General features: G+C 42.8%; 1 protein-coding gene across 1 annotated transcript in view; it reads left to right on the forward strand.

Moving 5' to 3' along the window:
• The window catches only part of MAP4K5 (mitogen-activated protein kinase kinase kinase kinase 5), a 604,667-nt gene that overhangs the window by 320,435 nt on the left and 267,480 nt on the right, over positions 1–16,752 (forward strand). Inside the window, exons 18-19 of the mRNA XM_069208688.1 lie at positions 1,330–1,543; positions 15,724–15,821. Of these exons, the coding sequence (XP_069064789.1) occupies positions 1,330–1,543; positions 15,724–15,821 (312 nt within the window). The remainder of the gene's footprint in view (positions 1–1,329; positions 1,544–15,723; positions 15,822–16,752) is intronic.

A 16,752-nucleotide genomic window follows, 5' to 3' on the forward strand; every position in this document is an offset into this window, starting at 1 on the left:
ACCAACATCTAGCCCAAATTTTATGGAAGCCTGTTAGCTGTAGAATGGACTTTTGACTAGTTCTTTTCCACTCTCGAACAATAATTTTTCTGTTGGTGGAAATACAATTTCACTTATGGATGGTGAATTTTTTTACTTTGAGTTTGAGGCCAGGTTGCTGCAAAAATACTAAACATATCAGAGTTGTCCCCATTGCACTGAGTAACTAAAACAAAATGCAAACCTGTCACAGCAAACGTATTGGACTTATCGTACTTGGTGGCAGCTTTGCAAAAAAAAAAGAAAGGGCAGTACTAGGAGGAGTGAGACCTTAGTGTTTCAGGAGGCAGCACAGGTATTGTAATCCATCCACAATAGAAAAGCATTGTTGATGGATCCTGGGTATTCTTACTCTTGGGTCGTACCTCTTAAGTGCTACAAAGGTACTACACCCTTAAAGCGTATGTTGTTGATGTTAATTTTCCTGCACAACATCAGGCACATACTTTTAAAAACTGACTGCACCTTGCTTTGATAGTTCTGTTACTGTTATACACTGTAACCTAGTTAGTCTTAAAGCCACTTCATGGGGAAAGTCTTGGCTGCTCGACCTAGCTCTACCTTTCGTTTCAAGTGTGCAAAGGGAATAACTTGATTAAACTATTAGTGTTCACTGCTACCAGGCGCCCTCTAGCATCCCAACTAAATGTAAAAATCTACCATGGATCGTGCCCAGTAAACACACTGACACCTGAGCTTCATTAAAGGCCCCTCTCAGATACTTCATCTGATTGCTGATCTCCCAACCACTTTCCTTCTTCTCCTAGCTATATTTCTGTTTGTTTACTATGCGTTAGTCTCATCTTTGCCCTGACCTTAGTGGAATGAGAAAACTACCTGAAACGTATGTCACCACTCTGGCACAACTGTACTTTTATGAAGCTTCTGCATTAATTTGAAAGTGATATGCTAACAAATATGTAGATTGCACTGCTTTATGTTGAACGGGCGAATTGCTGAAACTTTGCCTGTGATGCCTGGCAATATAAAATGTGTAATCAACGGGGAAAATATGGAGCATCCACCCGAAAAAGTATTGTAGAAAAACCTCCTTCTAATGTAACACTAATTTGAAATTATAAAGTCCCTCTTCATTAATTTGTTTCACTAAGCTTATTAATGTATAATGGATCCTCCTCAGTGTGATGTAATTTAGCCAAATACCACAGTTCAATAACCTTTGTTATGCTTTGCCTGTTATTGCTCTGTTTTATGTTTTTGCTGCAAAACAAAACTCAGGCACAAATCTGACAAAAAGTAATACTTTTCTAAATTTTGATTTTCTTACAGCCATTGAGGATAAACAGTTGCCCTGAAGAACGCTTAGCAGATGAAGGGGAGATTCAAACAATAAAACGCAATCAAAATTCAGACAACAAACATCCACAAGTTTATAGAACACAAAGTATTCCTGGTTCTGTGCAACAAGTTGAACCTCTGTCCTCCACCCTGACCAATAGTGTCAGCAGCCCTGGATTACTATCTTCCAGATACTGCGAAATTGGTAAGGAACAAATATGAATCTGAAAAAGTAAGTTACCTAATTCATGTTTCTGTTAATTGCTGAGTGATAATCTTTACTAAAATGTTTTAAAACACATTAAGTACACATTGAAAGAAAATGCAAAGCATATTTATAAAACCACATTCAGGAGTACACCCATCCTGCCATGTATTTTCACATCCATCCTGCTGCATATACACATGTGCAACCCTTTCAGTCAGCTTGTCTACAAATATGTTTTCTCAAAATTAATTAATTGCCAAAAACTGTATGCATAATAACATAACATGTTATCTACTATCTCATCTCAGGTTCAGAACTATTTGGTCCTAAGACCAAATAGTTCTGAACCTGAGATGAGACCCAAAGTATCAAATGTATGAAATATGTTTCCTTTGAGTGTTGGCTCAGTGAGAGATAATAGGAATACGTTGCAAAACCAGCTCTGCACCAACACATTAGAATGATAGAAAGCATATGATCGACCTTAGCTCAGTATCTAGATGATTAGATGGGAGATTTGAGAAGAGCTTAATACAGTTGATCCTTGTTTGGTCACAATAACCAAGTATAGCACTGTATCTACCTGTCCTGGAACTCTTTCAAATGGTTCTGTCCTAACACAGTTCAAGATTACAACTCTGCATTCTGTGTTTAAGAGAGATTTTCTAAATACCACGCTGAGTCACCACTGTAAACTGTACATTAATGCATGAACCCAGGTATTCTCTCCTAGGAGTCCCATTGAGTTATCACCCTAGATTTTCATAGAAAGGTGAGCTGGTAAAGGTTTTAATGTGTATATGCACACATCCAGAAAGCAGGTTGAATGTTGAAATGGGTTACAGGGGATCCCCACTGTATATGGATGGAAGTGCGTTCCTAGAAATGTTTTCTGACTGCATTTGCTAATATTCCTTTAAATATTGTTGTTGTATTTAAAAGACATTTAGTCTATTATATTATTTATTTTTGTTTTATTTGGCAATGTGATCTTCTAAAAAATGACTAGAGGTTATGATGTGACTAATGGCTTAAAGTGAAGATCTAAAGACTCTTGATATATTTGGTAGTCAATGAGAAAGTTTGACCAGTTGACAGTTATGACAGCTGTACTTTCACACTCGTTCAGTGTTACGAACACCAGTATTTTTGTTTTCTGCCTTACTGATTGATTCCTGATTTCCATCTACTTTGAGCTGCTGATCGATTTCTGTTTCGTTTTTTGTGACTTTATGCTGGAATCCTCAATATCTGACTCTGTCATCAATTCCTGGATTCTTTTATACTCAACTGAAAGGCTTTAGAGACTTTTAGCCATTTAATTGTCACATCCACCTGTGATCCACCTTCTTTTACTACACAGTTTGTACCACAATTGTGTTAACTTGGTGCTTGAGTTATAGGAAAGTGATTAAAATCTCTTCTGCAGTACTGCAAGCATCTCTTCATAGTTAACAAATATGGGTATTAATTGGAAATCAAAAACAAAGGTAGAGTCATTTGAATTCTTGTTTTCAAACATCCTCTGACACAGAGAACCACTGTATCTTTCACTACGGTTGGGTGTTCTTGGAACAGGTGGAGTAAACTAGCCTTCCAGGTGCAGCGTTAGGTGTTATCAGGCGTTGAGCTAGAGGTTTGTTTCAATTTGTCATATGCCTCAATCTAGAAATTTACCTGAAATGCCAATTGGCCTACCGTGAAAATAATCTGGAAAGTTGGCCCCGAAATATCTTAAAATCTTGGTCCAGTCAGAGAGATTTTGATGTCTGAGAAAGCTTTCCTACCCTAGTAAGTGTGAAAAGCTGGTACTGCATAGATTGGTAACAGTGATCCAGGGAATGCCTGAACCACTACCTGTTATCCAGATCCAAGGGTATTATCACTGTACCAAGTTCTACAAAGCCTATAGGTATCCCTTGAACATTGTGACTTCCACAGTTCTCCTGAAGTGCAAGAGTGTTTCTGGCACAGGATTCCTCATTATGTTAAAGAAGGTTTGCACCCCTTCAGACCTAGCACCAGAAAATGATTCTGGGATCCCGTGGAAACACAGAAGCACTAGTATGGCAGGCGGTTGACTCCTGCTTGTTGACTCATGACTCCAGAAGGATCACTTGGAGGCTGTCGAAGACCAAAGGATTATGCACCTGCAGCCAAGTTTAAAAAGGGCTGTTAGACTACCAGGAGCAGAAATGTTGGGTCCTCAAGGCTTTCTCTTTTCTTTAATGATTAATTTCTATGTTTTCTCTTCAGCAGCAGGCTTTGCCACAAATTCATATGGTTTAATGTTGTTCCTTGAAACCAACCCTTTGTTGGATATTGTCTGTGAACTCTTGTGATGAAGTCATTCACGGACCGCTTTTAAGCCACTTTAAAACCATGTGACACACACAGAAAAACGGAGGCAACACCAGACCTTGCTGTTATTCTCATGTCCTTTTTTCAGTCTTATACTTCGGAGTCGGGAGTCTTGGGGCAGTGGGGCAATTTCTGTGCAGCAAACCTAGACTGAGGAGGTGGCTTTAAAAGCAGGCGTGAATGCAGAAAGAAACAGTTTGTTTGTTAGAATTTGGTGGGGTGGTTTCTGTTTCTAAGTGTTAAAGGTTTCTGTAGTTGAAAACACCTGAACCTGGATAAACGATGTTTGAACTTAGCTGATCGTAGTGTTTTTGATGGAACAGATTACAAGTTATTTGGAAGAGGTAGAATGGTTGGTGCCACATACTGTTTTAAATGCCAGACTGGGGAGTTTGTTTACTGCTCTGTTTTTAGCTGAAAGCTTGATGTGGTGTAAGGCAGTGAATATATCTCTCAGGAAGTTGGAGAGTGTAGATGTGGCAATAGAATACAGATAATGAATAGTGGAGTGCGCTAAATAGGAGTCTCTTGCGTAAGTTCAGTTAACTCATGCCCAGGTAGCTAATCATGGGCTTAGTGGTGTGGGTGCATTTTCCAGATCTTGAGTAATCGGCACAAGGTTGCAGTAGCAGTGGAGGTGCTGAAGGAAGGTTGTCATGTGGGTTAGATTTACTTTCTGATGTTCCTTAGCCATCTCTCCTCATGTTATAGTTATCCCCCCCCCCCACTATGAAGTTCCTGATGGGTTCTTTACTGTGAACATTTGTATGATACTACTGCAGAAACAGAGGAGGAGTAAATCGCCTCATTAAGATGTTCCATTTCTGCTTGAGCAAGGACCTGGGGGTTATGACGTTTGTGGTGTCCAAATCTTTTAGGTTGTGCTTAATTTACTATTTGCATAGACCCCCTGGATGTTGACAGTAAAAAGGCACTTTAAAATGAAACCTTTGCAAAGCAGAACAGGGATTTATTTGAGATCTGAGGGTAGATTTAGAAGTTACAGAATAAGATTAAAAATCATAACATAATAAGTTGTAAGTACATAAATTGTAAAATAATTAATGTAATAATTAAATTGGAGCAAGCCATAAACCATAAGTTTCTGAAACGTGTTTATGATTTACCAAGAGTCATTTATGTACTTTAGTTTAGATATTGTCTGAAGAGATGGGCCTTAAGGTGGATCCGAAAGATGTTCAGCAGGATCTGTGTTCTGAGATCAGGAAGTAGAGACTTCAAAGCTTTGGTGGCTTCATATTGGAATTTGGGAGTTTTTAGAAGTAGGGTTTATGACATCTGAGCCCTCTTGAAGTGCTAGAGATGCTGAAAAGATCAGCAAAATAGGATGTTATATTTGCATGGATGGACATGTGGTAAGTAGCAGATTTTGATGTGGATTCTATTTGAAATGGATAGCTATTGTAAATAATGAAGAATGTGGACACATTTGCTTGCAAAGTAGACTAACTTGGAAGCTGAATACAGTACCACTTTGAGTTAGGATACAAAGAGGTGTTTGGCGGGTTCCTGCCAACAAGGCATTTCCTAAATCAAGGCTTGAGGTGACAACTGAACAACAATTTTTAATCAATCTGGGGTAATCGGGTGACTAATTTTCTTTAAGGTGTGACAGTGGAAGTTTGATGTTCGTTCCACCTGAGAGGGCATAATAGAGGTCGTAGTCAAGAGTCAAACTAAAGAATCTGACTCTGCTTATTAGGACAGGGAAAGAATCCGCAGTTTTAGAGAATCCAAGAGCTTGCAATCAAATTTGCTTTTAAGTGAGGTTCGGTGGAGGAGATATTCAGTTTTGCAGCATGAATCTACTTTGGAGCCAGTTGAGCTGCAGTTGTTGCTATGATTCTGTCATATTTGGAAGTCATCTTTTCCACATTCTGGAGTTTGGGAGTGATATGCTTTTGGAGGGAGTGAGGGGTGACTGTTTTTCTTTTTTGGCAGAATGAGCAAGTATTTTGCAGATGCTGGAATTTGGTCAGGATGGATTGGACTGCGTAAGAATGTAAAATGGGACCTTTAATTGAACAGACCTATCAAATGATGAGTGATGCAATATACATACACCTTTGGATTTGTTGAATATGAGATCAGGCGTTTGGCCTTTTGTGTGGGTGGGGAGAGTGACTGTTTGCTGGTTGTCATTTATCCAGGTTAGGATTTCTACATCTGTAAAGTATTTGGTTTTTTGAATTCCTCCTAGAAAGATAATGTTGGCGAAAAGTATATGCCATTAATTTATATATATGGATGATGAATTGTGTGTATGTAAAGTAAGTTATTTTAAGAAATTGAGAACAAAGTTATGGCATTCAGGTGGCAATGCTTTTGATGATACTGTCTTGCTTTTGGTGGATACCCTAATAATTACTGATAATACTCGTCCAGTGCTCTGCTGTTAGTAGCCATAAAAGTTGTGCATCTTTACGGAACGAGGTGGTCGAGTTTAAAGATTGAGCGCTCATTTAACTAGGATTCTGGGAAGAGTTTTGCATCAGTTATTTTTAAATATTTCTTTATTAAACGTTTCACAGTAAAAATACAATTCATATCTTTTTTAAATGGTGTTTATACATGTTTGTATATGAATGATATGAAGTAGGTTACAATACACAATTTATCTGGCATTTGTAACCTTCAACACTATTGGCAATAGGTCAGAGAGCTTTCCACCCCTCTCCCCCCCACAGATGACAATAAATGCACTCAATTCTGTTAATTCTGTATCTCTTCCGGCATATGCAACCCATGGGACCAAACATCATAATCCTCCCCACCCCACTCCACTCCACTACCCTATCCAACTCTAGAACATCTAGTGGGGGGCGGGGGATGGGTGGAGTCTGATGTCTCTAGTAAAGTCTGTCATCTCAGCCCAAGCCATCAGACCCTCCTGTGCTTTATCATCACGCCTCTTCTTTTTCAGGTGGGCTTCCTGTGCACCATTTCTCCATATCCAACTTCTAGGCATATCGTGTGGGATAATGCATGCCAATCCAGTGTAGGGCAATACGCTGTTTTGCAAGTATGAGACCCAACATAGCATAGCGTCTACTGATTTTGTTTTTTTTTAAGGATCCTGCAGGAGGAGTCCCAATAGACATTTTCAACCATGCGGGGGGGATATCCCAGCCTGTCACCCTCTCAAGCTGATCTAAAACCTGTGCCCAAAAGGAAAGCAGGTTGGAACAGTACTATACCATATGTAAGAAATCTGCCTTTCCCGACCCACACGTTGCTCATTTTTGTTCCCTAGATGGATAAATAATATAAGGCCTCTTCAGGGAGAGATGTCATACGCACTGTTACATTGTATTTGTTTAAACTTTGCGCTGACCTCTACTGGACAAATTCCCCTTTCTCTGTACTGTAGCCCACACCCTTGGGGTAAGGGGTGCCTTAATGAACTGCTGCCATGTGTCTTTTATTTGTAGTGACCGAAGTCGCCTGTCGGAGCACAATGCTTGGTATAAACGTAAGATAAATGTACACCCTCCCACCATGGACAAGCGTAACCGGGGTTTCTGTGGGCTTCAGAGTGCCCTGAAATGTGGGACACAATTCCCAAGCCATTGCTGCTATATTAGCATACTGGAAGAACTGCCCCTGGCCTAAATGAAACATGACCATAGCATCCTGCAGAGAGACAGATCGTCCTTCAGGGTATGTATATCTGACAGTATAGTGCATCCTCTTTCCTGCCATCTGGAAATGGAGATCAAGCTGGCTATCTGCTCAAATGGGAAGAGTAGTTCAGGGGCATACTGTGCCCCTTTCATAACCTGTCTCACCATTTTTTTCCCAGGTCCCCCCATTAGACGAATCAAGTGTTTGGAGGTCCCCTGACATGTTTCTTCCCCTCATCAGGGACCTGAGTTGGTAATCTCTATATGTGCTCGACAAGAGGGATAGTTCCCAGTTGGGTTCTCCATCTAGACAATGAATGGCATGCTGCTACTGGGCCTCATAGTAATATAAATCTCTTAGAGACTTCTAGTTGCAGATTCCTTACCTTAGAATTTCCCCTAGGGGTCAGACTGGATCCAGATATTTTTCTTCAGGGAGTACTCCTGCTTGTTGTCAGGTGGTGTTGGTCGACTCTGCGTCCATCGTTGGCCTCGTGGTTGCTGTGATGACATCGAAGTTGTATGGAGGCGCCATCCCGGCACGCTGACTCCAAGTAATTTCTTTCCGTGCCAGCCTATACTCCGATCTGGAGAAGAGCTACACTCAGTTGATTTTTGGCTGACTTTTTGACCCTTTTGTCGAAATTTTTGTTTTCTTGGTGCTTTGAGATGTCCTCCTGTAAGGCCATATTCAAGCTGTGAGACTCCTGTCACCCCATGAGGTCGATGATGGATCCGTACCTTGTGTGCTTGTGGTGTCTGGAGCGTGACCATGACCTGAAGTCATGCTCCAACTGCCAGGCCATGAACCCGAAGGCTTTGAGGGAGTGGTCCCTACAGCGCATAGCGGCCCGGCAGTCATCTCTGCATCACTGCTGGTCTTGCTCGAGAGGAAGGTCACGAGACTGTTCGCTGAGACATTACAATTCATCCTCATCCCACTCCAAGTCCTCGGGACATTCGAGTCACAAGAAGAAGTCATTGAAGAACAAGCGTTCTCGACTTCACCCAGTCACTCGTCCGATGCAATTCAGGAGGAGGGTCGTCCTTCTAGGCCCCTCTATCTTTGGAGCCTGCCTTCTGGATCAGCTCTGCGTCTCCATGAGTTTCCAGGAACCAAAGCCACCCCTGCCTAACTAAGGGAGCTTTGTGAGGCCATGCGCCCCATATTTGGGCACACCAACCTCCTGTGATGCACTTGGGCCCAGCAGGGTCGGCGGGGCCCGCCTCGGCTCTGGAAGGCACCTCAGGATCCGTTTCCAGATCCGACCCAATACTGATTGTGCCATTACGACCTTCCCCGGAGCGGTGCTGAAGCCAACACGTCCGACGCCAGTTGGGCCCATAATTGACGTTGATCCCATACTTATTCCTGACTCTGACAGGTAGGACAACATCACTCGATTCTGACTTTAACGGTGACAACACTCCCCAGGTTGGATATATACCTATGGGTATAGTGAAAGTATGGAGGGGTCGCTGGATCCTCTAAAATACCAACTTGAAGACCCTTACATGAACTGGGCTCAGGAATTTGGTGAAGCCAGTGGTTGGACATCTCCCCTGACTCTGTTATGCTTTCTCCCCCTACTGTAGCTACTGAGGAGGGAGCCTCCTCTCGATGGTGGTGCGAAGGGCGGCTGAGGTCCTGTGCCTCGAGCTGCCTTCAGTGGCAGTCAGGACTAACCTCCTGACTGAGGTGCTTCCGTCCAGGGCTTCCACATCAGAACCCCTATTGCCCTTCAATGAGGCCCTCACTGATGTCCTGCTGGGGACGTGGTCTAAACCCAGCACAGGGGCACCTGTCAACAGGACAGACAATCGCCCGCCGCCATACCTACGTCTAATGACCTTAAATTCCTGACCCAGCACCCTACGCCTGGGGGCTTAGTCATTCCGCCTTTTTTCTCCTCCCTTCGCATTCCCTTCTGCACCCCTGGACAGTGAAACAAAAAGACTGGACCAACTTGGGAAGAAAATGTTCTCTTCCTCCAGGCTGGCATTGTGGTCCGTGAACACTGCAAGGCTTTTTGGACTGCTCCACCCATACTTTATGGGATACAGTTGCGCACATGCTGCCACAGGTCCCAGAGGAGGACCGGGCCATTCTTTCCCAAGCTGTTGCTGATGGGAGAGACTCAGCCAAGTTCATGATTCGATGTGGACTGGACACCACTGACTCACTGGGCAGATCGGTTGTGTTGAAAGTGGCCCTTCAGCGTCCCTCTTGGTTAAGGACATCTGGCTTTTTGGGGGATGTCCAGCAATCACTTATGGACATGCACTTCGATGGCACCTGTCTTTGCAGGGCTTCATGGCCTCCTGCAACCTGATGGTCACCCATGCCAGATGGCATATGCGGCCTCTCCAGTGGGATATGAAGTTACAGTGGGCGCAGCATCAAGGGAATCTCTTCGATATGGTCCAGAACTTGGAGGGAACCGCTAAAGGTTTACAGTGGTAGTTAACAAAACGAGATTGGGTCAGAGGCCGATCCTTCTCTCTCCCCCAACCATATCAGACAGCGGTGATAGATGCGTCACTCTTGGGATAGGGTGACCACATGGGAGAGGCAGAGAGTCTGAGTGGAGGACTGATGGCAATGCTGAGAATTTTGGGATACCATACTCTCCATGCCTAGTCCATAGCCACAAGAATTACTTAGGCCCAGACGTTCTTGCTCTCCTTGAGAGCTGTGGGCAGAAGTAGTATTGGCAGAAAGGCAGACTGGAGGCCTGAGTTCCACTCAAGTTGAAAGATGTTGCTGTGTGAGTGCTGATGCGTCAGCCAGATATCTCGGTCCTGATTCTATTAAATATAATCACTGAATTTTGTGACTTGTTGGGACCTAAACTGAATACGAACAAAATCGGTCATGTTCCCGGTAGGTCAGTTGGTTAATCAGACACCCGACTACTGAACACGTGTTACCCTGGACATTGGACAAGGTAAAATATGTGGGTATTTTCATTACTCACAACCAGACTCAATTCTATGATAACAACATGGGTCGAGTACTGGCTAATCTGAGACCCTCCAACCGTTTCTGGAATATGCTGTCCCTTTCCCTGTTGGGGAAAACAGGTCTTTTAAAGATGGTTGTGTTACCACAATGTTTACATATCATGAAAAATGCTTTTTACGAACTACCCCAGGCAGTGTTCAGGGAGCTTGATAAATTATTACTAGAGCTCTTATGGCAAGGGAGATGCTGTAGAGTTGGTCTATCTAGAAGTAGGTCTGCCTACCTTTAAGTGAGAATGAGGGGCATGGAATTCCCAGACCTTGAAGAACAAGTTACTTACCTTTGGTAACAAATTATCTGGTAGAGACCATAGAATTTCCCCCAGGTGTCAGACTGGAGATTTGGGGTTCTTTCGCCCACCTCCGATGCAGTCTCCCTCTGACGTTTGGAGCACCTCGCTCCCTTGCGCCAAGGTTTTCGCCACTCAAGAGTTCGGTCTTTCATTAGAATGCCTATTGAGTCCATCCAATCATGAGCCTCCTGAGGTGAGAGCCATAGGACACTTTGCCCTTGTGCTGGATTTGGAGTTGTGCGGGGAATATCAAACTGTATTTAATGTTATTTTCTGGCAGCCATTTTTTGGCGCACATAAGGTTATTGTGGAGTTCTGAAATTTCCTGGTATAGTCTGGATACATGTGAATCAGGGCATCTCCATATCGTGGGGTTTCTGTGGATACGGACATGTTTCACTATTATGTCTATCCCTCGGGCTTTGATTGCTCAAGGTGGTGCTCCGGCTCAGGCCCCAAGGCCCGGTGCGCTCATTCAGTTGTGAAAAATTTGAATGACGTGATCAGTATGAGAGCAGTGGTGATCCAGTCCTCCAGGAATAAGTCTGCCGAAGCCCCTCTACTCGTTCGGGAAAACCAAGAAAACGCTAATCATTATACCAAGACCTGCCTTCAGCGTCCTCCTGGTGGAGATTGATTTGGGTGGCATTACGTTTAAGTTCTGCAACTGTGGCCTGTAGGTGCCTGAACTGTAGTGTTCAGGGTGACTATCCCTTCCTCACCACCCTGAACCCCCTTATAGCCGCCAGTATCTCAGCTGTGCCCTGCAATGGTTCACTGCGCTCTGTCTGAGGTGGCATACCATGATCAGCCTCAGAGGCTCCCTCTCCAGGCACCATATAGTTCACAATTTTATTGGATTGCACCCCCTTCAGAGACTTTTATCATTATTGCAGGCACACTAGGTCATTATCGCTGGTTCTAGGTTTCTGTTATGATCGGATTGTGTAGTATACTGCCGCCTTTTATGGCCTGCACTTGGAGTAGGCCTCAGGGTTGCTTTTAATCTACTGTGCATAGGCAGGCCCGCTCCACCGAAGCACCCTCTGCTCAGGAACCTTGAGGCAGTGAGGGCGCAGGCTGGGTGTCGGTCCATACATCCAGTATGGTGCTCGGTCCAGGTCTGTGACCCACGGAGATACGTGTTCTGCCAGGCGGGCCCTCCGCTCAGCACCATCGTAGGTTTAGACTCTGGAGTCCTACCCTACCCTCCTTACGTCCAGTCTGAGGCACGTTGCAGGCCTCGGGTCTGTGATTCATGGAGGTGTGCGTTCTACCAGGCAGGCCAGCTCTGCTGACATTTCTTCTGCTCAGCTCCCTTGTAGGTAACGAGGTTGTGGTCATCGCCCCGTGTCAACTGCTCTTTTCACTCCTTTCCAATAGGCGATACATCAACTTCGCTGGGTGCCTCCGTCTGTTTCTTTAGCATCACAAAAGGATGGTAAATGGAGTGCTGAACAATACAAACACTCACCCCCAATCACAGATCTGGGTTTAATCCATTGTTCATTTGCTTACCATGCCACGACGGATTTAGACCCAAGATCTCTGTACTTGGGGTGAATGTCTGACATTGTTCAGCATTCCATCCATCACTTGCTTCTTTTTGAAACCCTCTGGTTCTTTGGCACCTCAGATGCAGTATCGACAGCTGTTCCCCCGGGGCTATACTAGTTGGTTTTGCCTAATCCTGGACCACATCCCGATCTCAAAAACAACACCTCACTTCATTGAGGTTAACTCAACAAAATTGGGGCAATTAGATGATGGTGATATGGTAGGATATAGCGGGAGTTTTATGCCCGGGCCGAGAAGCTTCCTGGAGGCCATCTTGTCAGATCATGCCCCCCGGATTGCATCAAAGTTTTGATCAGTAATTAGGTTGAATGTTTCATTACAGTAAGAGTTGGCAGATCTGGCATTTAAAAAGGTCATTCAAAGGAAAATGTTTGATGTTGGGATTGAGTTCTTGGATTGATTGACTTTTGATGAGAATGGTTTTGTTGGTATTTATGCATCTCAGAGGAAAAGTATTTGTGATTCAGACCTGGGACTGGAAATGGACAAGTGTTGTGACTGCAGACATGTTTGTGGAGCATTAGATAAAATGTCCAGCTTGAAAAGTTAGTCATAACAATAAGTGCTGGATGGAACAAGGTAACCAGGTAGTAAGGGAAGAGAAAGGCCAGTCCCTTTGACAAGTAGAAATCCCTCTGTGACTAAGACCCTCAGTGGACACCGTGAGGGTTCATCCTCGGTGCTTCAGCAACTCCTGATGTTAATAAACCCAACCAGACTGGCTTACCACTGACCGAGAGAATGTTCTGAGGAACATTAACAAGCTTTCCACTAATTAGCATACAGTGAGTTTAATCATACATGTCGCTGTAGCATTTGTCAATGACAAATATTTTACCTTTATTAGTGCCATTGAACAATTGAAGGGGAGTAAACATGACATTTCCAAATAAGTGCGATTGGTTTTAAGTGCCCGTTTATCTTCCTATGATTGGCTGCAGTGGTGTTATGGCCATCAGATGGTGTAGAATTATTTGAGGATGAAGTTCTAACCTTTAAGGATCTCTAACAATTAAGGTTAATAGAATTTGAAAATTCAGATTGTAGTCATTGTGTTCGGTGAGGCACCCATAGATTGATTACTGGCTGTTCATAATCTGCTTTTACTTTGATAAGTGCTTCATTTCTATAGAGGTTGAATTACTGTATCCATTTGCTGGAATCACTGTGTTGGAGAGTGCTCAAGAGGCCATTCAGAATCTTCATAGCACCACAGAAAGAAAAAGGTTTCCATTCAATGCGTTCTTAGTATTTTGAGCACCATTATGGCTCAAGCTGTCAAAAGTGTACCGAAATACTCCTCTTCATATCAGGAGCTGGTGTCCATTTTTGCAAACATTAAGCATATGCCTTCAAATAATCCTACCTAATTTGATGTGTTGTCATCCTCAGCTACAGATGTTTCTGAACATGGCACTCTATAAAGGTCTGTGTCCTTCAGTAGATAACACTTCATCTGCTCCTCCTTGTCACCCTGACTTCAAGGATGTAGTAGTCTTTTTCTGCCTTTGAGTTAGTGCCACCCCTGGCCATAATGCCAGCATCTCAGACTCTGGCTTCACCTCTCAAGCTACCTTGAAGCCCAAATGCTTTGGAACAGCCCCAACTACATTTTTCTTGACAAGACCTTGGAACAACAGTCCTACAAATCTGACAAGGACACTATGACTGTAGAGGTCTTTGTGGCTAAATCTGTTTATAGATATAGGTAGAACCCATCTTATCTATCAGTAGAAAATGTGTACTCGTTTTTTAACAGCATTTGTGCTTTGTTTTTCAATTTACAAATATCTAAATACAGCACTACGCTTACCCAGAAGCAATTTTTCACTCATTTTGCATGAAGATCCTTATCTTTCAGCATCAGTCATGTCCCTTCCTAGCATCATCTTAAACACCTAATTTCTCTTTCACTATAATTCTTAGAATTGACTTGGATCTCTTTCACCATTGTATTTTTTTATTATTTGGCATACATCTCCTTGTTCTATGTGTCTAAGTTGAGTTACGTGATAGGGTTGTAAGTAAAGCCCCTTATTAGCAAATTTTGCAAGTACACTAATTACGTTGATTAAATAAAGCCTTCTTGACACACGACCTTCAATTCTTATGTCCATGTTTTCATTGATTTAAAAATAAAATAATGTTGGGAGTAATTTTCTTCTTTATGGCTTTAATGGGGTGAGGATAGCTGAAAGAAGAATAATCTACTGTGATAAATATCATAGTACTTTAAAAGGCACTCTAGATTATCAGCAGGGGGCTCAGATCAAAAGCCTTTCTAAAGGAGTTTGTCGCCAGGTTTGTCTGTAATCCCTGGGTTCGTTGCACAACTCCAGGTTTTGCATGGACTACACTAGGATAAATCCAAAGGCGATCCGGAACTGCAAAGCCAAGCTGTACATTGCCAAACATCATTGGAAGGCATTTAAGTGCCAGTCTCAGTCAGGGATGCAAAGCCATTGTCTCTCTCTAGTCTGTTCCCTGGAAATGTGCTCTTCACAGTAAAGATCGTTAGGTAAGTGAAAGTTTCAGAAGAACACGAGTTCAAGCATTACTTGCATATTCCCACCACACTCATCAGAAGGCTCATGAGAGACAAACCTCTTTTGGGTCTGTCACAGACCTCTGTTATATCCTTTGGTCTTTTGAGGGGACATATTCCTTGCAAGTTGAGAGACTGAGCTCCTGATCTGCATCAGAATGTGCAGAAAGAAATTAACTGTGGTCCACTCGCAGGGGCAGTGGTTATATTTGCCTCTGGCTTCACTACCGGGGTGCTACGGACGTAACATGGAGCTGCATGACGTCACCTGCCGCCACATGAAGAAATTACTGTAAATAAATCTCCAGATCCAGTCTGGCGTCTAGGGCCATTCACAAGGTTGAGGTATCTGAAGTTACATTATCCACCAGAAAAAGTGTTACCGAAGGGAATTAACATGTTCTTTGGTGTGATCACAGCTCCTCAGACCTTAAAGGAATTCCATTGAAATATAGAAGTTTATTCCATAAACTTCCTCTACCAACACTTGGGATTCTGAAGTTTGATTATGATTATTTAGGGATATTACATCTTCAGAGTTGTAACATATCTGAAAGTTATTGCAATACTGGCATTTTCCATACCAAAATACTTAAGAATGGCTATTGACACAAGCAGCATAAATCTGTTTCCTGGTAACAATAGTAAACATTCTAATTGCATGCAATTTACATGATGCGACCCCCATCTCCCTCCAAATGATTTGTAACAAAACTTCCATGTGTTATTTAGGGACTGCGGATGGGTCTTTAAAATCGGATCGTGAAGTGGCTGATAATAGTGTACAAGCACCACAGCTGCCACGCAAAAGAGAAAAAAAAGATTTTCCGGTATGTATTGTTCATTGTAGACTTGTTTTCATGCAGCAAGATGTACTCCTCCTTGCCACTAAAGCTTGTGATAATGATCAACAATTAGAATCATGGGTCAAAAAATGCCATAGCATACTGTAGCATCATTTAAATGTTCACTATACTTTATCTGTTATTTACAAAGCAGTGAATTTCTCATGTTCACTTCGCACAGCTATTACCTTCTCTGGTATAGTACTTTTTGTCTGGGATATGTTGCATTAAACTATTTCCTAAGTGTTTGTGCTAGTCATATTTTCAATTATGTTTGCCTTCTAACACCACTAAAGTATAGAGATTTGCTTTTTGTAATTGCTCATCTCTAGCAGGAGACATACTGCTTTTCTTGTCGAATCAGTCAGTCAGCCTGTAACTTTTTCACTCTTTCATGAGACCTTATTGCTTGGACTCTTAATTGAGGCAGAAAGCACAGTTTGTTTGCAGTTTCTGGTTTGATTGTTGACTTTTTCTCCTGAGACCCACTTATATTTTCTGTGACGTCTTTCAATTTTTATGTATAGAGACAAATTAATTATGTCTGGGTGGAGTTCCCAAACTTCCGCAGTGTGGGACTCCATGAAGTGACCAAAAAACTGCACCCCGCTATGCAGCACCTTCCTCAACGCGAACAGGTTTCTGAATGTGGGCAGTAGCTACCATCCGTGATTGCTTGCGTTCAGAAATCTCGCTGGGAGGTGGTCTGAGTAACATTTTCTTCGTTCGGGCTTGCCAACCTAATGTTGAATGAGGAATGCCTTGCATTAAGCAGAGTGGGGAAAACTCCACAAACTCCGCGAGCAGAGTTCTCCGCACACCCCTAAAATAAATGTACTTGTGAAGAACAAGTCACTTATCCTTAATCATTTTTTATCTCCTGGATTCCCAGAAATCACTCATTGCCTCCCTACTC

Source organism: Pleurodeles waltl, chromosome 9 (genome assembly GCF_031143425.1).
Source record: "Pleurodeles waltl isolate 20211129_DDA chromosome 9, aPleWal1.hap1.20221129, whole genome shotgun sequence".
In the NCBI taxonomy this organism is placed as follows: domain Eukaryota; kingdom Metazoa; phylum Chordata; class Amphibia; order Caudata; family Salamandridae; genus Pleurodeles; species Pleurodeles waltl.